Genomic DNA, 25,040 nt, shown 5'->3' with positions numbered 1-25,040 from the left:
CGGGATGGTGTGTACATACACATATACATATGTTTTGTTAACATTTTGCTTTTACATGAATTATTCGAATTTTATCTATCCCGTGTGTGACACAAAAAAAATTTGTAAAGTCTCCTTTAAAGATAATATATTAAAAGAAATAGTTTCACTGCATAATATTATTTAGTTGATTTGGTGAGGTTTGGTAACTGAAAAGAAGCAATTATTGTGTGAAAATCAGTATAAGAATCCTCTTTGAACATTAATAACTTTTTCTATGGTGCATAACTCTTGATGAATCTGGACTATTAAGTTGTATGTGAAGTGAAATCCTAAGTGTTAACAGCCTTGTTTGCTGGCTGTGAACCAAAGTTATATGCAATATCTATACGGCCGCTATAATAGTAGAAATAAAGCATAAGTTAGCTTTGACGCAATTCTTGCAGAACCCGCTGCAGACAAACTGAACGCTATATTATCCAGCCCAGGAGCCACCGCCACCAGCTTCAACCGCCACCAACATCAAAGCGCCTTATCACAACCACCATCATCGCCACCACAGCTACATCCCACAAGAAGAAAAGGAGGGTTAATTTTATCCTGCCAACCCCCCTCAACAGTGGTCCTTCCTCGCCAAGAAGAAGCCAGTGACCAAAAAACTTACAAGGACACAAAAAGACTGCATTTGGAAACCGTGAGTAGTAACTCAATTTTAATACATCCCTAAACAGTGGGAAATTATATATAAACAAAGAAAATTAAGGCAAATTTCATTTTCGAGGATTTTTATCTCCAGGCAATAATCCTCATTTCCTGCCAAAGCTTCACAATTTCCCGCCAAAATCTGCACATACCATCTCGTATATATAAATATATATATACATATATACAGCAATAACCCCATATTGCAAAACTCAGTACGGTATATGTGCAAAGCAAAATAAGAAAAACTCGATTAGAGCTACAGTGGGCACGCTTGATAAAACTACCCCTCAAATTTTATTGCGACAAATCTCAGCATATTTTAAAATTTTCTCAAGTTGAACTAAAATATCTCTTGTCCTCAATTAAAAATATAATAAGAAAAACTAAGCTAGATACAGTGGGCACGTATATCGATTTTACATCTCAAATATTTTTTTTTTGTCTCGGCATTACATGTATATACCGCTCCAAAAATATTTAATCTCTTTAAATCGATACAGTGCCTTCCCTTGCTGATTATCATAGCGTAAACCTCATAGTTTTCTTATTTATCCTCAATTGCATTAATAAACAAGTAAGGAAGGTTAAGTTCGGGTGTAACCGAACATTACATACTCAGTTGAGAGCGATGGTGACAACATAAGGGAAAATAACCATGTAGGAAAATGAACAGAGGGAAACCCTGGAATGTGTTTGTATGACATGTGTATCAAAGGCATTAAAGAGTATTTTATGAGGGACTGGACCATAGTTCTATAGGTGGACGCCATTTAGGGATATAGCCATAAAGGTGGATCAGGGTTGACTCTAGAATGCGTTTGTACGATATGGGTATAAAATGAAAGGTGTTAATGAGTATTTTAAAAGGGAGTAATCCTTAGTTCCATAGGTGGACGCCGTTTCGAGATATCGCCATAAAGGTGGGACAGGGGTGACCCTAGAATTTGTTTGTACAATATGGGTATCAAAAGAAAGGTGTTAATGAGTATTTTAAAAGGGAGTGATGCTTAGTTCCACAGGTGGACGCCGTTTCGAGATAAAGGTGGACCAGGTGTGACCCTAGAATTTGATTGTACAATATGGGCATCAAACGAATGGTGTTAATGAGTATTTTAAAAGGGAGTGAGCCTTAGTTCTATAGGTGGACGCCGTTTCGAAATATCGCCATAAAGGTGGACCAGGGGTGACTCTAGAATGTGTTTGTACGATATGGGTATCAAATTAAAGGTATTAATGAGGGTTTTAAAAGGAAGTGGTGGTAGTTGTATAGGTGGTCGCCTTTTCGAGATATCGCCATAAAGGTGTACCAGGGGTGACTCTAGAATGCGTTTGTACGATATGGGTATCAAATGAAAGGTGTTAATGAGTATTTTAAAAGGGAGTAATCCTTAGTTCCATAGGTGGACGCCGTTTCGATATATCGCCACAAAGGTGGACCAGGGGTGAACCTAGAATTTGTTTGTACAATATGGGCATCAAACGAATGGTGTTAATGAGTATTTTAAAAGGGAGTGGGCCTTAGTTCTACACTCAGAAAAAAGCACTTACCTAAAAAAAATTTCCATAGATTGAAGAAATATTCTATGAATTGAGTAAAATTTTTCTATTTCTGTATAAAAAGTGACATTAATTTGAGGAGAGATTTATCTTTGTTTCTGAAAACCGGAATATAATGCTGCCACCCTTTCTAAATATGTTAATGAACTTTGGTCCAGGCATGCTTAACCAACGAACCGATATCATTTCGTTTCGATAATTAACGTTAATAAACGAAACAAAGTCATTTCGTTTCGTTTATTAACGTTAAGAACATCAAATTAACGAAATGATTTTGTTTCGTTTTCTGCCATATCAAAACGAAATCAAATCGTTTATTTTGATTATTAATTTCAAACTATGCTGGCAAAGCTGATTGATGCCGGAGTCATTAAAGGTGAAAGCATTAGCCAAGCTGATTGCAACTTTTATCATGAATTTTGACAGTACGAATATTTCTCAGAGTATTTTTGACATTACCACCAACGAATTGCACAAACAAATTACATGGAGTTTGTTTGTATGTCCACTCGCTGTTACCACCTTACGGCTTCACCATGTCTATAGCATTGCCAGCACAATTCATACATAAAGTATCACGTTTTTGTTAACGTTTTTAACGTTAACGAAAGCTTTTCGTTTCGGTTAAAAACGAGATACAATTTATCTTGATAATTTCTTTATCGATAATATTTCGAAGTGTTTCAACGGAAACGGTGGAAATTTTTTGATAAACGATTAGCTTAACGTTAAGGTGCATCCCTGCTTTGGTCGTGTTTTTTACGCATATGCGTTTGCGCTTAAATTTCGCATGGAGGGATTTGAGCGCTTATCTCTTCATACAAAATTTAGGCGCAAACGCATATGTGCGTAATAAAAGCACGACCGCATTTCGCCCACTTATGTTGCGTTTAATTACCAGCATTTATCTTAGCTGCCAAAATTAAATGTCACGCAACGCGCCACAAAAGTTTTATTAGACATCGCCTTAAACGACGCCTCATTTCGCGTTTTTTGCAAATATCTCTTGAGAGACATAAATATTTTATTTTCCACTTTTTTCACGAAAAATATAGTTTTAATTTCGAAAAACTAAATACAACCAAACACAAAAATTTTCAATAACACAAAAATGGCAATCAGGTGTTTATGGATATGGCAGAAAACCAAAAACCAATTCGTTGGCTAGGGTATGGTTTAGGCGTTAGCGTTATGGTATGTCACCATTAATCGATTTCATTGATTTTCATAAACACAAATCACACAAGAAGATTGCGCATTGCGCACGTAAACATTGGATCAGCTAATTTTTAGGGGCAATTCTTACATCATTTTCCCTTAGCTCTTGTTTTTTCTCTCTTTTATTCGCTCAAACAGTCAACTGTGACGTAGATGCGCAGAACGAAGCAATTTTGAACTCGTGAATGCTCAATCTGGGTATGTGATTTGTGTTTCATAAAGTTGGTTCGAATGCATTTTGAAGCGTTTTCCAGTTTGGCTATTTTTTCCAAAATGTTTGATTCAGATAGGTCATTATAGGTAACAAAACCAAAAATATTTTCATTCTAATCATAGCATCGATAGCTTTTGAATGAAACCCGATTGTTACAGTAATAAAAAACTACCCGTACTATCGATATTTCCATCACTAGTTCTCCATCATTATTTCCTGGCGTGTCGAAATTAAATGAAATTGTGATATTCCTCACTTTTTTGGCAAAATATATAAGCCTTCAAGATTGCAATTCTCGTAAAATTTGTCATAAATAAATCGTTTGTAAGTATAAATGCATATATTAATTATTGCTACATTTTTACATATTCGTTCATCTAAATTTTTTAGTCGGACTTTCTAACTTCTTTGTATGTGCATACATACGTATGTATGAATATATGTTCTGTTTCTTTGCCGATAAAATAGCGTGAAAATTGCAATCCACGTACAAATCGTCGCAAATAAAGCATTTGTAAGTAAATAAAGCATAATAAATAAGTCCTTTGCTAAATTTTTACATATTGATGCATCGTTTAATTTCTTCATTAGGGTGTTTACAAAACATTTATCCGATTGTGTGCGCAATGGCAGAAGAATTAAAAAATTTAATGGAGAAGCTGCAAGGAGGAGTATTTTTTGAACTTCTTAAAGGTAAATTATTGCTTTATATTTTATAGTTGTTATGCTTATTTAAGACTTTAAAAATAAAGATAATGGCTTTACAATTGAAAGCTTACGTCATTTGAAACCAAATCATTTGGATACCCTAATTGACAAATCTCTGTTTGGACAGCGCGTAATATTTGAGAGAAATCTTTTAAAATGGCAAGCGGAAGTAGTAATAAAACATAACATTTTTAATCATAACATATTTAAAATAATTTTTGTCCACAGGATGAAGGAGGTACTACAGAGACACATTGCTTATCGGAACCCACGCCACCAGCCTCAAGTTTCAACAGTGGTGTCAGAAGTTTCTACGATGTAAGTGTACTGACTGCTAAGAAATGAAAATCGGTGCCAAGTTCGTCTTGACTTTGCGGGAGGGGGAGTGTGAGGCGGAATGGGAGTGGAAGTGTGGGGAGGAATGGGAGTGGAAGTCGGAGTAGGAATGGGATTGTAGTAGTAGTAGTAAGAAAGGGATGGGAGCAGGTGCAGGTGCAGGAATGGAAGTGGAAGTGAGAGTAAGAACAAGATGGGAGTGTTAGTATGAATGGGAATGGAATTGGAGTAGGACTAGGATTGAGAGTAGGGCTAGGAATGGAAGTGGGTGGTAGGGCTGGGAGTATCAGTATTAATTTATTATTTTAATTAAATGAAATTACAAAATGCATTTTCTTTTTATTAGTTTTATTGTATAAAAAAATAAAACCTCCGGGCGTTATTTCACTGCACCAGTGGCTATCACCTAAACAGCGCACTTAATTTTTATACAGTATTTACAACTGTTTTGTATATCATTTTCAAAACTTGTTACAGAAATCTATAGAAGATATTCTCAATGAAACAGCTAGTGGGAAACAAATCCTAATGTTTTACGAAAACAAACAAAATCTTACACCGAAATACCGTAAATTATTATCTGCAACTGTGACCAGTTATTTGATTGATGCTAAAATCTGTGCTCGTCCATATGCCTTTGATCTATTATCATGTAAAATCGTTAAATATTTTACAAAGGAAACACAGGTATAATAATGCTACTACCTCCTCTAAATGTCTTTACTCTTATAATGGATTACGATTTGGTACAGGAAACTTATTATCTTGCTGTTAAAGGAAAGAAACCAGGTGGCTGTTTGTATGCAAAATATCACAGTTGCTTATCAAAATTGAGAGCAGACGGGATCATCTTAAAGAAGAGAGCATTAGAGGAATCCCTTGAAACGAATGAACCAAATTATGCTTTGCCGGGTAAGTTATATTAAAAATAAAGGGGAAAGTAAAAGACAAAGAAAGAGGATACAAAGAGAAAGAGGAGTGTAAATAAATGGGGAAAAGCAAGGAAAAAATGTAGTGAAATATGCAGAGAAAGGAAATGGTACCGAGAAAAGAAGGGAAAATGAAAGGAGGGGGGGGGGGGGGTGGCCAGGGTCAATAAGGAGGGAAAATGAGAGAGATATAGAGAAAGGAAAATAAAGAAATAGAGAGAATGGGAAGGATTGCGTAGAGAAGAAATTGGGAAAAGAAAGAAAATAGAGAATGATAGAGAAAGGAAAGAGATTTTTATTTTTGGTGAAGAAAAATGTGTGTGCACCAAGCTGAAGCTGCAAATATTTACACGCCAGCTTTTAAATTTGGGTGACAAATTGTTTAACTTCACTACAGCTATTACTGAATGAAGCTGCTATTTTTTTACTCACCACTCAACTATTAGTACAAGCTGCGCATTAATTCACTACCCCGACTCTGTTTTTCTAATGACAATGTATTGAATTCTTTAGATGGTAAGGAAAGTAACGATCAAGTTTGGCTGAAGTATAATATTGAACCTTACGACGAAGTGGTACAAAAATGGGAGACAACATTCGCAGTCAGACACAGCTTTATGAAGAACGCTGAAAACTTAAATTCAATTCTAGAAGAGTGGCCACTCTATAAACAAAGCTTTGGATATTCACTGGTATATTATTACTGTATCTATTCATATCACCACGTATTAACACTCACAACGTTTTTATGTAAAGATTGAACTTGATTTTCAAAAGCTCTATCCAGAACGGACTAATTTGTTGTTTGATAAATGGAGCCGGTTTCATCAATCAATACCATTTTTGTTTGACACTCATATCAAGGATGCAAACAATTTACATATATGGAAGCGACTCATAGAAGGAATTTTCACAAGCGGTTGGTGTGATTTAGTCCACTTTTACCTTATATAATTCTTGAGTTAAATTCTGCGTATGTTGCCTTTTGGCTTTTCTGTAAGTGTTTACTTTTGTAAATGTTTGTTACAACAAATATAAAATAAAAACTGATGTATATTGGAACAATTTTCCGTCATCCTTTGTCAAATTTGGTTTGGAGACAAATCGGTTCCGGCGTTGTGCCATCATCGGTATCGACTTTCGTTCGACACTGATGATGGCACAACGTCAAAACCGGTTTGTCTCCAAACGAAATATGACAAGGGATGACGGAAAATCGTTCCAATATACATCAATTATCCACCCTGTCGGAAAATTAACAAAACCAAAAGAAAATAAAAACCGTCACACATTCTTGTAAGGAAAGAGATTGAGAGAGGTAGAGATAGCAAGACAAAATTAAAACATTTTGGCTGTACGGACGCAGTCTTACTCTTCCCCAGTACATACACTTCCTTTGCATCTGACGCAGCAGTCTTGAATTCATAGATTTTATAATGTAAAAGCGGACTTACTTTTATTTGCAATATGATTTAAAATGTTAACAAATTTGCAATCCCCAGATGTAAAAGATTGCGTGGTATTATATCTCCTTCATTCCGTTTTGGTGCCAACTGGCAGACAGTATAAAATTTGCCCGCAAAGCCAGAAAAAGGTTATAATAAAACCAACAATGAGCGATTCCCGAAACAGCTTCTTAATTTTTGCGTGTACACAAAGTGAGTTGCAAGCAAAAGTAAAATTAATGGTGGATGAGAAATTCAAAGACAAAAATACTGTACAGCCGATTATATGTGCTGTGGGACACGACGTTTTTGGACTTAGAGAATATTATATTTATTTCGCAGATATATATTACAAGTTCCAGAACTTTGTAAAATGTGTTGATGGTTGTTTCAAAATATTTCATGTCTTAAATTTAAGGTACCCATTTGAGTGTAATTTAGTGTGGCTGCTTATACAGAAATATTTTTATAGTATTAACTTAAAATGTAATGATAAGTGTGCTTCACTTTGCGGAATTTTAAACGACTTAGAAAATATTTCAGTGGAAACTCCTGTTTAAATAAGAAAACCATATATGTAATACTTCTATATAGGATGTAAAGCCTAGTACCGTACGAAAACAGTACACACAGCAATCACATATACATATATATTTTTTACATGAAAAATTTGAATCAATTTTACACGTATGCAATACATGCATACTCTAGTATCGAAATTGCTTGGACATGTTTTCGGAATTTTTTACATTGAAAATATAGGTAAGAAGCAATGTAGAAGTATTACATATATGAAGAAACCCTCATTTTTGTACTCAATTGAGCAGAGCTCACAGAGTATATTAACTTTGATTGGATAACGGTTGGTTGTACAGGTATAAAGGAATCGAGATAGATATAGACTTCCAAATATCAAAATCATCAGTATCGAAAAAAAATTTGATTGAGCCATGTCCGTCCGTCCGTCTGTCAGTTAACACGATAACTTGAGTAAATTTTGAGGTATCTTGATGAAATTTGGTATGTAGATTCCTGGGCACTGATCTCAGATCGCTATTTAAACTGAACGATATCGGACTATAACCACGCCCACTTTTTCGTTATCGAAAATTTCGAAAAACCGAAAAAATGCGATAATTCATTGCCAAAGGCGGTTAAAGCGTTGAAACTTGGTAGATGGGTTGACGTTATGACGCAGAATACAAAATTAGTAAGATTTTGGACAATGGGCGTTGTACCGCCCACTTTTACAAGAAGGTAATTTAAAAGTTTTGCAAGCCGTAATTTGGCAGCCGTTGTAGATATCATGATGAAATTTGGCAGGAACGTTACTAATATTACTATATATGTGCTAAATAAAAATTAGCAAAATTGGACGAAGAACACGCCCACTTTTTAAAAAAAATTTTTTTAAAATTCAAATTTTAACAAAAAATTTAATATCTTTACTGTATGTAAGTAAATTAAGTCAAAATTCAACTCCAGTAAAGATATGATGCAACAAAATACAAAAATAAAAGAAAATTTCAAAATGGGCGTGGCTCCGCCCATTTTCATTTAGTTTGTCTAGAATACTTTTAATGCCATAAGTCGAACAAAAATTTACCAATCCTTCTCAAATTCGGTAGGGGCATAGATTCTATGACGGTAACTGTTCTCTGTGAAAATGGGCGAAATCGGTGGAAGCCACGCCCAGTTTTTATACACAGTCCACCGTCTGTCCTTCCGCTCGGCCGTTAACACAATAACTTGAGCCAAAACCGATATATCTTTACTAAACTCAGCCCACGTACTTATCTGAACTCACTTTATCTTGGTATAAAAAATGGCCGAAATCTGACCATAACCACGCCCACTTTATCGATATCGAAAATTACGAAAAATGAAAAAAATGCCATAATTATATTCCAAATACGAAAAAAGGGATGAAACATTGTAACTGGATTGGTTTATTGACGCAAAATATAACTTTGGAAAAAACTTTGTAGAATGGGTGTGACACCTACCATATTAGGTAGAAGAAAATGAAAAAGCTCTACAAGGCGAAATCAACAGCCCTTGGAATCTTGGCAGGAATACTGTTAGCAGTACCCGACAGATGATTTTCTGGATCACCTGGTCCACATTTTGGTCGATATCGCGAGAACGCCTTCACATATACATCTAAGGGCCACTCGCTTTTAAAACCCTCATTAATACCTTTAATTTGATATCCATATCGTACAAACACATTCTAGAGTCACCCCTGGCCCACCCTTCTATCGATATCTCGAAAAGGCGTCCACCTATAGACCTAATGCCGACTCCCTCTTAAAATGCTCAGTAACACCTTTCGTTTGATACCCATATCATACAAACATTCTAGAGTCAGCCCTGGCCCACCCTAATGGCGATATCTCGAAAAGGCGACCACCTATAGACCTAATGCCCACTCCCTCTTAAAATGCTCAGTAACACCTTTCGTTTGATACCCATATCGTACAAACATTCTAGAGTCACCCCGGCCCACCCTAATGGCGATATCTCGAAAAGGCGTCCACCTATAGACCTAATGCCCACTCCCTCTTAAAATGCTCAGTAACACCTTTCGTTTGATACCCATATCGCACAAACACATTCTAGAGTCACCCCTGGCCCACCCTAATGACGATATCTCGAAAAGGCGTCCACCTATAGACTTCATATCGTACAAACATTCTAGAGTCACCCTTGGCCCACCTTTATGGCGATATCTCGAAAAGGCGTCCACCTATAGAACTAAGGATTACTCCCTTTTAAAATACTCATTACCATCTTTCATTTGATACCCATATCATACAAACACATTCTAGAGTCACCCCTGGCCCACCCTAATGGCGACATTTCGAAAAGGCGTCCACCTATAGACCTAATGCCCACTCCCTCTTAAAATGCTCAGTAACACTTTTCGTTTGATACCCATATCGTACAAACATTCTAGAGTCACCCCTGGCCCACCCTAATGGCGATATCTCGAAAAGGCGTCCACCTATAGACCTAATGCCCATTCCCTTTTAAAATACTCATTACCACCTTTCATTTGAGAACCATATCGTACAAACACATTCTAGAGTCACCCCTGGTCCACCTTAATGGCGATATCTCGAAAAGGCGTCCACCGATAGGCCTAAGGCCCACTCCCTCTTAAAATGCTCAGTAAGACCTTTCATTTGATACCCATATCGTACAAACAAATTCTAGAGTCAGCCCTGGTCCACCGTTATGGCGATATCCCTAAATGGCGTCCATCCATAGAACTATGGCCTATGGCCTACTCTTAAAATACTCTTTAATACCTTCCATTTGATACACATGTCATACAACCACATTCCAGGGTTACCCTAGGTTTATTTTCTACATGGTGATTTTCCTTATTTTGTCTCCATATCTCTCAACTGAGAATGTAATGTTCGGTTACACCCGAACTTAGCCTTCCTTACTTGTTTCTAATTATTTTATAGGGTCCTTCAAATGGTACTTCTAATTTTCTTTTGTTGCCTACTTTCAAGTAAACATAATCATTCACTGTAAAGTTTGCTTTGTTTACTTTAGATTGTTTTTCTTAAGCTCTTACTTTGCTTTCTTGCAAATTTTTAGCAGCATTGTCATGAGCATATCTAAGCTTTTACTTTAATTCATTCAAATAATTGTCTATGTTGTACACTTTTTCTTTGGTGCTTACTATTTCATTCGGTAATGCACATAGTTTACCAAATACAAGCTCAAAGGGGGAATATTTCGTTGACGTGTGTGGTGTCGAATTGTAAGAGTACATATAGTATGGAATGAGCTCGTCCCAATTATTCATGCTTTTCAGTGTCATTAAATACACATTTAATACTCTGTGGTTTCGTTCAATTGAACCTAATGTCTCATAATTAAATGGAGTTGAATGCACTTTATTTATTTTCAATTGTTTGTATATATTCTTTAGCAACTCATTTGTGAACTCTGTGCCTTTGTCAGTTTTTATTTTTCGCATACACCCATATTTCAAAATAAACTGTTCGACAATTGCCTTTGCAACGGTTATTGCGTCTATTGTTTCAAGGGGAATTATGACGACAAACTTTGTATGCTCACACTGTAATGTCAGCATATAACGGACATTTTTGGATGGTCGAAGCGGTCCGATCGTGACAATCACGATTTCCTCAAAAGACGTTGTTGGTGTGTCAGTGACATTGTATTCTTCTTTTGTGTATTGTGTTACTTTTGCTTTTGCGCATTGTTTGCAGTTATTTACGTGTTTTACTGTCATTTGCCTCATGTTTTTCCACAAGTATTTTTGCTAATTTTTGCTAGCATTCTTCTTATGCCGCTGTGGCCACCATGAATTGAGTTGAAGCGATTTTGAGGAAGCTATTAGACAAAGGCAGCAATAAAGGCTGAAAGAAGTTATCGCTTACAAAGAATAGTAAAATATTTGACAAAATAAGCATAACTGAATTCAAAATCATGTTCAAAGAGCTACAGAAACATGGGGATATAAATCAATGCCTGGATATACGAACCGCCAACAAGAATTGAGTAACAAAAAGTAATGCACAAAATAATAAGGGACTATATGTATATATAAGGGCTTGTGTGTGAACAAGCTTACCAATGGCCTGTGGTCTGTGTATACGGTGAATTTTGTCCCGTACAGATAAGGCCTAAAGTTATTTATACCCCCATGAATTGCCAATAATTCCTTTCAGTTTGTCTTTCAACGTGTGGAAGGCTTTCTCTTGTTCGCTGTTCCACCAGAATGGTTGGTTCTACTTTAGCAGTTGATTCAGTGGTCGTGCTAGTTCTGCAAAATTTTATATAAATCGTCTGTAGTAATTACAGAATGATACAAAACTTCTTAGTTCATCGGCGTTTCTTGGTTTAGGATAGTTTTCAACTACACTTTGTTTGCTGGGATCAGTTGTTACGCCTTTATTAGTGATTAGATGGCCCAAGTATGTGACTTTTGTTTTCAAAAATTTGCATTTTGCAGGATTGAGTTTCAGATTATATTTACTCAATCTGGCTAACACTTTTTTAAAATTTTTGTTGTGCTCATGCAGGTTCTTCCCAAATATTATTACGTCATCTACATAGAGAAATGCCGCGTCATTAAGTCCACTGAGCGCAATCGACAATATTCTCTGGAAACTATTTGTCGAGATTTTTAATCTGAATGACAACCTTTTGAATGGTAGTGTCCTTTGCTTGTTGAAAATGCTGTTAGTTTTTTTGAAACATTGTTCAACGGAATTTGGTGAAGTGAACTTGTCATGTCTAATATGCTGAAGTATTGTGCTTTTTTGAGCTTGTCCAAAACGTCATCCAAGCGGGTTATTGGAAATTTATCATCCACGATCGTTTTGCTTAATGATCTGAAATCCACTAATCGCCACTTTTTATCTTCAGAGCTACCCTTTTTTGGAACGACTAGCAGAGGTGAGTTATAAGGGCTAGTAGAATGTTCGATAACATCATCTTTTAGTAGTTTGTCAACTTCTTGTTCGATCACCTGTTGCTGAACGTGAGGCATTCTGTAGTTTTTAATATATACAGGTGTTCTATCCGCGAGCTCAATGTGTTGCTTGTAGAAGCTATTGGTAGTTAAGTTTTCTTCCTCTAAGTTAAACACATGTTGATATTTTTTGCATATTTGCAATATTGCATTCTTGTCACTATTCGACTCGTTGTCTAATGCTAGTTCATCCCTCACCGTCATGAACCTCTTGTCATTTTCCGTATGGCAGTTTCGTTTTCCCTAATTGTAATAATTTATTCTTCTATGTTGGTTCCACTCTGTTTTAGAATCTTCTAACCGCATGTACATTGGTAATGTGATTTGGCTTTCCTTCAGTTGAAGTGTTAGAGCGTTCGTTTCGTAGTCAATTTTATATTTTTAATTCATTAGGAAGTCTCTACCTAGAACTCCATCTGCCTCTACATTGCTTATGTGATGCAGAATGTAGAATTTGTTTTTTATTTTGTGATCTTGGCAATAAATATCAATTTAAACGGCTTTATTCGCAGCTATTGTGCAATTTGAGATGCCTCTTATTTTGCAACGTGAGTTTATTGTGGAGGCATTCTTTGGGACAACTTTCTCTTTTATTACCGAGATATCAGCTCCCGAATCAACCAGTAGTGTTACTATCTTCTTATTTATCCTTGCTTTTATGAATTTTGTGGTGGTCCCTTCCCCCAGGAATAATATGGCTTTTGGTTTTGTGGTCCCGAGTCCTGACGGCTCGGGGTGTATGAGATTCCCTGCCCATAGCGCCCATTTTGATTGCTGTTGTTTGAATTTCTGTTTTGACCATTGCCATTTTAGTTTCTGTTATTGAAGTTATTGCTTTTGGGTCTGAAGGTGCTTTTATTATTTGTGCTGGTGGTTATTTCACTTGCTATACGGATTGCTTCTATGAGCTTTTTGGTCTCGCCGCTGCCACTATTGGCTTGTGCGGCTCTGCCAGCCCATTTTTGAAGGCCGTTAGACCAATTTGGTCGTTTAATTTAACGATTATTTCTATGTGTTGGCTTCCTTGCTCAGATATTTGAATTTCATTTAAGGAGGCTATGACATTCTGTATACGGGAAGCAAATGTGGGGATTGCCTGAGAACCCTGTAGAGTTCTAGTGATTTCTGCATGTAACCCAGAGGCGGTCTTGTTTGATCGGAATACATCTTTAAGAGTTGCTTTCTGCTTTTGCAAGTTGTGGGATGTTACTTCCGTCAAAATTGTTTTTTTCACCTCTTCCGCCAATTTTGTGGCTAGTATGAATTTGATAAGGATCGTCTTTTGAGCTTGACCCGCAAGGGTATCGTGGTAGAATTGAATCAGCCCTAATAAATTGTTGAGCTCTTTAAAGTCCCCACTGAATGTTGGGATGACTATAGTGGCTGTTACCAGATCAAAATTTGACATCGTTTCTGAATTCGCTAGTGTTTTATCAATCGGCTAAAACTTCTTTTGATGGTAAATCCCGAACTTATTCTTCGTCAAGCGAACTTCCCTCTTTGAGTTTTCAGTACTCTTTCACAATGTCAATTCTAACTAAAAGCTTTGAAGAAATTTCTATACCTAATTTTCATTTGCCGGATGTCTGCACGTCCTTAAAAGTTTCGATTCCTAGTTTTCGTTTCGCAGGATCGCCATGTAAGGGACCAGGTCCACTGAATCAGGATTGAATCAAGTGTCTCCCTGATTCTCCTATATAGGACCTAGTCCAAGATGAAGTGTGGATTTAAGTATTATCTTAGCTCTCCAGCCCCATTTGTCCAAGCATTAAAATGCCCGCTTTGATTCCTGATTAAAGACAACTACCTGGATTAATTCTGTAGTCAAGAATACTTTATTTTGGCTCATCGCCAGCTTTTATATTTTTACAGTGAAGTTCTTAATTCTACTCATGCATACAAAATTGCTTACTTGCTAAATTGTGCTTTGGAGTATTTTTCATATTCGATTTCCGCTTGAAATACATACAAATGCTAATTACTAATTGTTTCTGAAATAAGAGTGCCACTTGTAATGCGATCACACATTGCTAAGCTATGCAATGCGATCACATATTGTTAAGCTATGTGTCACAGGTGTCACAGGTGTCTCATGTGTAAAGCTATGTCAAATGCAATCGAAACATCAAACCTGTTGACTCAGCAATGTGTATCGCGTGCATTAGCGTGATTAGGCACACTATGATTAAAAAAAAAAAGAAAAAAAATGTATAATATCTAATGTGGATGCACCGCATTTAATAAAATTTGTAATTTTTTAGTATACATATTTGTAATTGAAAAGATTGTAGGCAAAAAACATTTTATTAATACATACGGAATACTTATGTTGCTGCTTCACGCTGCTGCTAGTGTTAATGCTGCTTCTGCTGCTATGATGGTCGCTGCCGCAGATGTTAATGCTGCTGCTGGCTTTCGCTGTCGACGTTGTTTGCTGCTGCTGGCGTTGGTACAGTTTGTGGATCCGTTATCTGAGTGGCGTGGGGTTTTGCATACCGTTATTATGTAAATTAATTAAATGATTTATATTATCTCTCTATATTTTTACTTGAAAATTTTGTAGAATGTTAAGTATTTTATATTATCTCTGTATTTTTTTAGAAATTTTGTAGAATGTCGAATTTAGTTATTTTTATTATCTCCGTAGTTTTTAGTTTTTGGGCAATTTTTATTTTGTCTATAAAGTATTGTTGTATTAAAAAAAATTAGAAAAATCTATTGTCTCCTCTTTTTATTAGAAAATAGCATTTTGTAAATTTTTTGTTATTTCCGCATTTTATTATATTAAGTTTGTAATAATTGGTTTTTTTTGTAAATTTTGTTATCTACGTATTTTATTATTTAAAATTTGTGGGAAAAATCACATTTATTTAGTTTTATTATCTCCATTGCATTTAGTTTTTTGAAAATTGATGTATTATTTTATTTTTTTTTAAATTGTCTTTAATAAATTATTTTCACACCACACGCACTCAACTCACCTGTACCAACACCACAGACCGTCATGGTCGCCATGTTAGGGTATTACTACCCGCCGTAATTTGCTTGGTTGTGGACGTCAATGATTTCTTTCTCCTTGCTGGAATTGTGGAGCGCGCCGCCTCGAAACCGATGCGATTGTAGTTGACTCGAAAAGAATGATTAGCGTAGCGGTAGTCTCCGCCAAACTTTTCTCCAGTGAAAAACACAAATGCGTGTATTATGCACAAACTTAATTTATAAAACTGCTCAGTTACCAAGGCACGTCCGACTTGGTTAAGTGTAAAATTTATTGTGTGTATTTTGTTTTTCATTATTCTGACGTGGGCTGCAGTTGCAATTGACAGTCCACGTTGCCAACTGCACGCGCCTGTCAAATGCAACTTATTCCCACGTACATAGATTACATTATTATATTTCACTTAAGGGCTTACTTTATCCTTATACAGTAAACAGAAAAGAAGACACATATGACATTCCTTGGGCTTATCTGTTATGCATATGAAACAACAAACATATAAACAAACATACAAGGATCAAATTTCAATTGACCATATTTGACAAGTGTACCCAAACAAACGGATATCACCATAATTTTTAAAATAAATTAATTGAAATTAAAATATATTGATAATAACGTTAAGTGCAATATATAAGAATAATATATTAACGTATACACAAATTGTAAGTGCTTGATATATAATTGTGATATTAATTAGTAAGGTTTACATATTTAATTCTAAATAATGATTCTTTTTCTCTTACATGTTATAATGTTGTTGTTTATTGAAATGGGAAAAATAATTGAAATAAAATGCAGTTCACCCTGAGGATGCTAAGATGATTAGCGAAACGTCGGATTGTACTAGCGGAGTCTTTTGTCTTACACTAAACCACATATTGGTCAAATAAAGCCCATTTTCATTAAATAATTTTTATTATTAGGAAACCATGAGAGAGCAAAGTGCTTACGACATAGGTTTCGACGCTAGAGCTAAGATTATGCAGTAGTAAAGTTTTATTATGATTACCCCAAGAGATATTGGCTAGATTAAAGTCGCTTAAGAAAATAATTTCATCACCAGGCATTAGAGAATTTTTTTTTACATACATTTCTATATCACTAGCAGGAGGAATATAAGAAATTAAATTATTAATGATTTGTTGCTAGTAAATTTTACTCTAACGCAGATCTAACAACCCTTCGGATTAATCCGGACTAATTACGTTACTGCACATGTTTAGGCCACAAAACTAAATCCGTCTGTCCTCACGGGCGACCTATCCTAACACCCCAAAACCCAATAGGCCTCATGCTCAAAGCCATCTGAACAATGGCATAAGCCTTATATAAGGCAGAGGGAATTCTAAGGCGTTCACCTAAGCAAGGATAAGCCTAATACCAAGGCATAAATTTTCTGAATGAACACTAAGGCGCTTAACTTAGGCGCACTAAGCCTAATGCTAAGGCATTAATCTTTTGGCAGAAATGTATGTGGTTTGTCTCTACCAACAAAACATGTCCGTGAACTAGGGCAATGAACCAATGTTACTGTTTATGGATTTCTTTGCTTGCTTCTACCACTATGCGCTAGCATACCTTCGCCAACAGAGAAGAATATGTATATACATATTAGCGGACACACCGCTGCCTGACTATTGTAATATGTACATACATTTGAACTAACATATTACGGGTTTCCCTCTGCCCACTTATAGCATTATGCAAAACATGCATGTTAGATATTAGCCATGCAGTTGTCCCTTTTTCCATGCGTTTTGAGCGTCGGCAGATTGCTCCTCAGGACAGCTATATCTCGGCTGGCTACTTTTGGGAGGTCTTGGGTCGATTCGTGAAGCACTTCTGCTTTGGAATCGAAGCGGACCAGCAGCCACACTCCTCATCAGGTAACTTATTGTCTTTGCAACCTAACTTGCAAATTTGCTTTATAATTACGTTATCTTGCAATCTAGAAATGAGCAAGTGGCGAAAATTCAAGGAGGCAGCGCAGCAGTGCATGTAATTCGTAAGAATGAAGATAGGTTAAATAAAGGTAATAATGCAACTTTCAATAAGAAAACGCAAAAACCGCTGTACAGTAAGCAAACAAATAATGACAAAATTTATTATATCGCAAACTGCACATTCTGTGCTAGGTCACATTTAAAGGGCAAATGCCCAGCTTATGGAAAATCTGCAATAATTGTAAAAAGAAAAATCATTTTTCGAATGTTTGCAAAAAGAAGTGCATAGGTGAGCTTAATTTAGAAAAAAACCAAAACATGGATAACTCGTACTTGTATTTAGATTTCTTGGAGCATTTAGATGATGCAAAAATTTGGTATGAGAATATTAATGTGAATGGAAAAAATATTAATGTCAAACTTGATACAGGAGCTATGGTTAATGTATTGCCTAACAGATTTATACAGGATGTTACGCCAGCCTTAAGGGCAAAAACATCACCAGCAACCAAACCATATGCATTCACACATTCAGACACAAAAGTATCTTAATCCCGGTATCTAGGCGTGTTGCGCAGCATTAATGGAAGGATGCTGCTACGCGCATGCGTTGGCGTGTTCAAGTGATGAAACGAAAGCACATGCGTGGGTGTGTGCGTGTGGAAAAACGAAAGCAAAGTACGTACGGTGTTTGAGTGAGATGTAGGGAATTCCGTTTAGATACGGGTATGTGAAGATTTAACCGAAACTCAGAAATTCATTAGAAAAGTTGTCTCAATAGTGCGTGGTCGTGCTGCGGAAAAGTCGCGTGTGAAAGTAGTCAAGTCAAAAAAAAAAAAAAAAATTAAATATATATATTTTTTATGTGCAAAAAATACCGATACGGTCGTACCGTTGTAGCGGCTTTTTGAACACTTTATTAAAGAAACCGCAAACCCACGGAAGAAGAAAAAAAAAAAACCCCTCCAACATCCTGCCACCGAATTCTCTGGCGGGACGAAGGAAATGGGCCAGAATACTTACCCGCATACATCACGGTGGAACGGCGGAATATTGGGACCGCCGATCAGTAGAGCTCGGAGAAGGGAGAGAGAGAGAGCGCAAGAGAGAGGATCGGCCAAAGTGACCGAAATTGGCCGGCGGGACAGCAGCAGCGACGACAGCGACGCCGCCAGCACCCACGCAACGTCAAGAAGCGACAACAGCAGCAGCAACACAGCGACGTCACCATCGCCGACGGCATCAACATCGAACCCCCAAGGAGGGCATAAAAGGGCATTTGACACATGTTTCTTTTTATTTGAATTTCCTTTTTTTAATGGACTTTCCTTTTTTTTAATGGATTTTTACACTATTTTGCCACGCCTTACCTTTTTTGGATTATTATTAGTAATATTAACTTTGGAATTTTCTTGTAATTTTTTTTATTAATTTTGTCAATAGTTTTTTTTCATATCACATAGTCATTTATTTTGTTCACTTCAGCATTTCTTTTTACATTTAGTTGGTAGTAATTTTTCTTAAGTTTTCCTAATTAGGGTTATATTAAAAAATACACTAGCACTTAATTGCCGATTTGGAGCTTCTATCCTCGATTTTTTTGTAATTCTCTCTTTCTCGTTTTTAAGCTTTCTATTTTTTTCGGTTTTTTTCTATATTTCTTTGTCACTTATAGTTTTCGCGTTTTCCTCTTGGTTTTTTTTTATTTTTTTTTTATTTTGTTAAAATTTCGTAATTCACCCACTCGCCGCCCGCTATCGCGAGTGAGTGATCGCGGTGACATTCAAAACCTTTGCTCAGGCAGTAAAAGGCATTTTTTTTATGAGTAGGCAAAGACATATGTATGTGAATTTCCCTTCCTCACAGGTCCCCGCAGCTTGAACGCGCCTACAATGCTGATGTGCTGACATCAGGTGAGTGAGAAAATTGACAATACTATTCGTGTTCCATTTCTTTGCATATATGTCAATGACCGATATACCTAATGCCTTAGCCTAGGTCAGGGATTTACTTTTAATTTTTGCTTAGCGTTTGAGTTTCTGCCACATATATATGAATTTGGTTTGTTTTTTTTGTAATTTTAAAGATGTTAAAAGACATAGATAGATACGGCAACCATTAGGGTGTGCCTGTTCACGTACACCAGATTATTTTTCTCGTTAACTTCTTTTTGATCAAATATATTTTTCTTGCCTTTTTGGTATCAAATACTAAGTTAAGATAACATACGGGTATTTGCTTGTATATTGGTTGTTAAAGCGATAGCTAACGTTGGATTTTTGATTAGCGTATTGTTGTTTCGACTAATTTTCAAATTTTTAATTTTTATTTTATTTTCTTTTTTGAATAATTCATATTTTTGGAATTCTTATATTAAGGAATTGTTAGAGTTTAAGCTTTTATAGATGTCCTTTTTGTTTTGTGAAAATATCTGAAGAATCACTCTTAGTAGGAGATAGGTTTAACGTTAAAATTTATAAATAAAGATATGCTTATAACTATTTGGAATTTTAAGAGTTGAGCTTTTTGTTGATCACTGCAATGGAGGGCTGATCGTAGGATCTTTGGTGCGGGTGTTGCTCTGGGCTTAAGAGGAGACGTAGGGGTGATGGCCTAATAGACTTGTAGACAGACAGACTTGAGTCAGGTTTGGGGGCGCCTTAAAATTAGAGGAGTCAGCACGGCGCCCATGGCATCGCGTAAGATACGCGAAGAATGTGGGTAGACTCCACCTGACTAGACAGGCCTCCACCTTTTTTCCCCTTTTTTTTTATTTCCCCCTCCTTTATCTCTCTGCTCCCCTTACGTCTATTGTATCTCTTTCAGCTTTCCCCTTTTCTTTTTAGAACTTGGCATGAACTCTACTTTTTTGTTAGTGTAGTTGTTGGTAAGGCTGGTGCGCAAAACCCCACCCCGTCCGACGAGCCAGCAGGGGCCTGCCACCATGCCACACGCCACCTCTGTCTTACCACTGAAAGCCACCTACATAACAATGGCGCCCAACGACATAGCCCAATAATCTTTTCAATTTACCATAATTTCTTCTAACTTACCACTTTTCTCTTTCCCCACTTTTAGTACTTTTTCGTCTTTAGCTTTCCATGTTCTTCTATCTTGTTATCTCGGTAATCCCGACCCTAATTTCCTCCTACCGACTTGGACAGGGACCGTCATGATAGCATCGTCGATTAGGTTCGCCTGGTCGACAAGTGTTATCATGACATGAGGATAGGAGATTAGCTAGGTGACCATATCAATCATTTGGACCGATTTGATTAGGTGGTACCTGATATAGCACTTAGCTAGAAGACGGACTTTAGTAGAGGATCGTGGCGAAATGCCCAGGCTACGTAATCGGAGATCCAGCATTTCCGATGACTGAGGCTTGAGACGTCACCACGATAGAGAGGAGTAGGGAAGTGTGGCATCCACACTTTGGGATCAGTCCACGAGCGTGTCGGGCCACACTTCGACGGACTGCATGAAGACTGACTTGATGCTTGAGACATACGGACGTACGAATCACTCCCACAATGACCTCGTCTAGAGCAACACCCATTACACACCAAAGCAAATAAATATATTTTTTTTCAAGAAATTAGAAATTCAATTTTTTGATTTCCTTTCTGGAGAGATGGAAAATAGCAGTTAAAAATTCGTTTTTGAGGCCATAAAAAACATATTTCCTTCATATTACTATTCATCATATAATTTTGTTGTACGTATCTGTAGTTAAACATATACATATATCCATACCCATTTTTGACATACGTATATTTACATATAAACACATTTTTCTTATAAATACATGCATATATGTATATAAAATCTGAAATCTACGAATATTTTGAGTTTAGTGGAAAATTTTGTTTAGGCTGCGGTCAAGGGACTTTAGTAGTCAACGACTTTCAGCAGTGCCTTGGCTGGAATTTTCCTTTGGTTTTTGCGGAATTTTTTTTAGGAATTTAAAATTCATTTCTCGCAGTAACTGACGTTTATAATTTTTTGTGAAAGTTAAGTTTCAAATTCAGTTCAAGTTTTTGTACTTTTATTTCGGAATTTATCGTAATTTCGAAAATTGTTAGGTTCTCGTATTACTTTGATTTTCGAATTAATTTAGAGAACGTTACATTTAATTTAAACTTAAGGCTATAAATTTGTTGTTGAAATCCAAAGTTCAATTTCGTGAATTGTTGTAGTTTTTTTTTTTGAATTGAAACATAGTTTTAATTTTGCTGTCTTCAAGTATTAATTAAATTTTGAAGATTTGATTTTCATTTTTGGTCCTATATATCTAATTTTTTTGCTATTTGGGAATTTATATTTAATCCCAGTCAATTTTGTTTCTCCGAAGCTGCGGCCTTCGAAACCTAATCCCTTGAATTCTAACCCTGAATTGATGTTTAAGTTATAATTTTAGCCTTTCTTTTTTTCGTCCTTTGAATTTTTTTTGTCCCAAAATTGCTAGGTTACCTTTACCCTTGAATTTTAATTTAAGTCTTAGTTGGTACTTCTAAGCATTAATCTAACTTTGAAAATTATTACTTTTAATCCTTTTCCAATTATTCGGTTGAAGGTTCCTACTTTGAATTTTAAGTCAAGTTATTGCAATCTTGTTGTTTCTTTATATATTGGTGGAGGTTTTTATTTAACTTAGAGTTAAGGTTCTATTTTTATACTTTTTTGGGTTGTTTGAAGTTTAAGTTAATTCCAAAAATTTATTATCCTTCTCTTTACATCTATGTTATAAATTTTATTTTTGAATTTTTATTTCATTTTGAAAATTTTTTTTCACATCCTTCCCAAGTTTTTGGTTCCATTTGCCTTTGAATTTTAATTTAATTTTTAATATATATTCCTGAATTTTTAATTTAATCTTTTTTCTTATTTTTTTTTTATTTGAATCAAAGCTTTGTATTTCATTTAGAATTTTACATTATCTTTATTATTTTTTTATCCTTTTTTTTATAATTGGGTGGAATCTGTTTACTTTGAATTAAAATTTTGTCTTAATTTCTAACCCTTTTTGTTTTTGCCTTTTGTTGAATTTTAATTTAAATTCAAAATCTTTTTCTATTCATCTTATCATTTCTAATTTTTTTTATTATTTGGTTGGAGTTTTTTCATTTAATCTAAATCCAAGTTTTAATCTTTGTTTTGAATTTTAATTTAATTTCGAAAGTTTCGCTTGCTTTTGTTTGCGGTTCCAATTATTGGGTTAAATTTTTTTTATTTGAATTAATTGGGTTCGGAATTCCCCGGTTTTGTTTGACTGACTGTGTGTGTGTGTGACATAGAGTGAGTTTGTTGCGTGAGTCTGCGTTCATGACTGACGAGGAAAACAGGGAGGAAAGAGTACTAGGTGGTTTGGGACTGTTTGCTAGAGATATGCCGTTTACACGTGCTTTTACGCGTGCCCTTGAAAATCATGTGGTTGGCTCACTGTTCAACCAAATAGATAAAGGGATTGAACACAGGGTAGATTTCCTCCCCACGGACTATTTCAACCGGTGTACAACCAGGATCTTTAGCTCGCTAGAGGAGGAGGCCGTGCGCGAAGTTAGTGTGTCCAGTGTTAACCGGGTAATAGCGGATAAAGCCGAAGCCAGTCTGAGTTTCTCTCACAAGCTCGACGAAATCCTCGCCGAGATGTCCGCCAACGAACAGCGTGGATCACAGGGGGGCGTTGATCCTTTGTAGCAGCAGGCGCCGGGAGCCACGGCAGCTGAGGTTGCGACGGAAACAGGGGGCACAAAGACCACTTGGACGGAAACCGAGCAACTGACACGTCTTATGGCAATCATAGCACAGCAAGGGGAGTTAATGGCCCAGTGGAATAATGAGCTAGGAACTATAAAAACTTGTGTAGTCAACCTCAGCGGCCGTGTCACCGACATGGAAACCTCTGCAGCTCAAGGATTGGATCATCGCTCCAATCAAGCGTCCACTCCGAACAATAGGGGACCAGGTAGAGAGGGAGCAGCGATGCAGACCAACGGAGGAGAGCCACGAAATGACGGAGGACCCCAAAGCGCACAACAGCCACTACGTTGGAAGAAAATGGACTTAAAGAAATGGCACATAAAGTTTGACGGGACGGACAAGGGGATTTCGGTCGAGAGCTTCCTGTTTAGGATAGAGAAAATGAGGGAACAACATCAAATCTCTCATCATCAACTGTTTACCGATTTCCATTGCCTCGTGTCAGGAGCGGCTTTGAAATGGTACTGGCAGGTGTTGGAGGATCATGCCGAAGATCCGACCTTCGGGTATCTTGATCTGAAGGCAGAACTGCTAGCCCATTTCAAAACCGCAGAGACCGACTACGAGGTGATTCGGCAAATCATGGAGCGTAAACAGTTGGCGAATGAGGGATTTGATGAATTTTATGGAGACGTGCACAATTTGACGTTTAGGCTGAGGAAACGAATACCCGAGAAGGAACTGGTAGGGATAATTAAGGGGAACCTCAAACCATACCTGGCTAACCTGACTTTCTCGTCAAAAATGGACACTATAGCGGAGCGGAAAGCCGAATGTAGGCGAGCTGAAAAGGTCATTAAAGAAAATAAGAGTAGGTCCAAAGGGGGTGTAAGTGAGCTGGTCTACCCCGACGTTACGTTCCCAGAGGAAGGGGGTAGTTCCAAGCCACTGGAAGCAATAGGGGCACAGTTTAAAAATAGGTCGAACAGTGACCGACTTCCTGACAACAGGACACAAATTGTGGCATCGCGTAATGCACCTGTCACAGCGCCTGCAGCCGGCTCCAAGCCAACCATCAACTCTTTCTGCCCCTCACCCTTCCACTTGATGTTGTGCTTCTCGTGTGGAATGCCGGTTGACCATTTTGCAAAGAATCCAGCGCAAGTTAGTAAGGACACGCGATGCAAGTCCAGCTTTCATAATATGGTCTGCTTTTCGTGTGGGGGGGACAGCTCTTTTTGCATTTATAAGCCGCCTAAGGGAAACGGCAACCTGGCGGAGATGACCGGGGCACTCAGTCAGGAGAAGGATCGCCCGGACAACAACCAGTAAAAATTTTAAAAAGAGAAGGAAGTATAAAAGCTGAGAGTAGTTTAGATCAGAGAAAGCAACGGGATTTGAAGAGCCTACACATCAGGAAAATGGAGTATGAGGAAGCACGTAGGAGGATATTTTGCGAAGAAATAATAAAGAAAAGAAAAACAAAAAACTTTAACAAAATACAGAAAATGAGAGAGAAGCGGAAAATGTTTAAGAGAATTCAGCATAAAATAATATCGACGATCGTTACAGTCAAAGGTGACAATAGATTTTTTGCGCAAGTTAAGATAGGGGGTAAAGAGGCGCTAGCCTTACTTGATTCAGGGGCAGGAGCTTGTTGTCTGGGTAAAGATAGCACACACTTTTTAGAGGGTAATGAAGAAAGTATTCTTCCCATCACTAACCAATCGATTAAAACAGCTAACGGAGGAGAGACTCCAGTGGAAGGAGTTATCACG

The 25,040-nt window shown here is 36.9% G+C and overlaps 2 protein-coding genes across 4 annotated transcripts in view; both read left to right on the top strand.

Annotated features, from left to right (window-relative positions):
* Nucleotides 1–25,040, top strand: part of LOC137235367 (nuclear factor 1 B-type-like) — a 957,540-nt gene that overhangs the window by 760,011 nt on the left and 172,489 nt on the right. The gene's annotated exons all lie outside the window — the stretch shown is intronic.
* LOC137234565 (uncharacterized) lies at nucleotides 3,868–16,245 on the top strand. Of its 3 annotated transcripts, XM_067758022.1 has the most exons (11): nucleotides 3,868–3,997; nucleotides 4,064–4,187; nucleotides 4,265–4,366; nucleotides 4,426–4,553; nucleotides 4,610–4,699; nucleotides 5,195–5,404; nucleotides 5,470–5,629; nucleotides 6,160–6,338; nucleotides 6,403–6,565; nucleotides 7,149–7,304; nucleotides 16,044–16,245. In XM_067758022.1, the coding sequence occupies exons 3-11, from the start codon at nucleotides 4,300–4,302 to the stop codon at nucleotides 16,097–16,099; spliced, it is 1,209 nt and encodes a 402-aa protein (XP_067614123.1). In that variant the 5' UTR covers nucleotides 3,868–3,997; nucleotides 4,064–4,187; nucleotides 4,265–4,299; the 3' UTR covers nucleotides 16,100–16,245. The 3 variants fall into 3 exon arrangements, with proteins under 3 accessions (XP_067614123.1, XP_067614122.1, XP_067614121.1); XM_067758021.1 differs by lacking the exon at nucleotides 3,868–3,997 and having other exon boundaries at nucleotides 4,183–4,366; nucleotides 4,426–4,550; XM_067758020.1 differs by lacking the exon at nucleotides 3,868–3,997 and having other exon boundaries at nucleotides 4,183–4,366.

This window comes from Eurosta solidaginis, chromosome X, assembly GCF_040869045.1.
Source record: "Eurosta solidaginis isolate ZX-2024a chromosome X, ASM4086904v1, whole genome shotgun sequence".
Classification (NCBI taxonomy): domain Eukaryota; kingdom Metazoa; phylum Arthropoda; class Insecta; order Diptera; family Tephritidae; genus Eurosta; species Eurosta solidaginis.
The sequence above is the reverse complement of the archived record's forward strand: the minus strand, read 5'-3'. Positions and strand labels throughout refer to the sequence as shown.